The sequence below is a fragment of the Mastomys coucha genome, unplaced genomic scaffold (assembly GCF_008632895.1).
Source record: "Mastomys coucha isolate ucsf_1 unplaced genomic scaffold, UCSF_Mcou_1 pScaffold22, whole genome shotgun sequence".
Classification (NCBI taxonomy): Eukaryota; Metazoa; Chordata; class Mammalia; order Rodentia; family Muridae; genus Mastomys; species Mastomys coucha.
In genome coordinates, this window is record NW_022196905.1 from 128,092,443 (window position 1) to 128,092,684 (window position 242).

Here is a 242-nt window from a genome sequence, read left to right on the forward strand (position 1 = left end):
CACAGATCTTACCTCTTGATAACAAATTTAATTCGATTGCCCACTTGGATGATTTTTTCCAGCCTTGGGATTCCATACCACGAGGGGCTTCGGAAAGGAATGTTTTCTGGAAGTCCTTCCACATAGAGATCATTGGGATGGGCCTCAAATTTCTGGTAGGGTACAGCCTTGGCTTCTGTGCTTCCCAAGGCCTCGGCTGTGGAGAAGGAGCACAAGTCAGGAGACTCAGGCTAAGGTCACAC

At 48.3% G+C, this 242-nt stretch overlaps 1 protein-coding gene across 1 annotated transcript in view; it reads right to left on the reverse strand.

Annotated features, from left to right (window-relative positions):
* The window catches only part of Gtf2i (general transcription factor IIi), a 61,336-nt gene that overhangs the window by 17,872 nt on the left and 43,222 nt on the right, over nt 1-242 (reverse strand). The window contains exon 13 of the mRNA XM_031391159.1: nt 13-196. Within this exon, the coding sequence (XP_031247019.1) occupies nt 13-196 (184 nt within the window). The remainder of the gene's footprint in view (nt 1-12; nt 197-242) is intronic.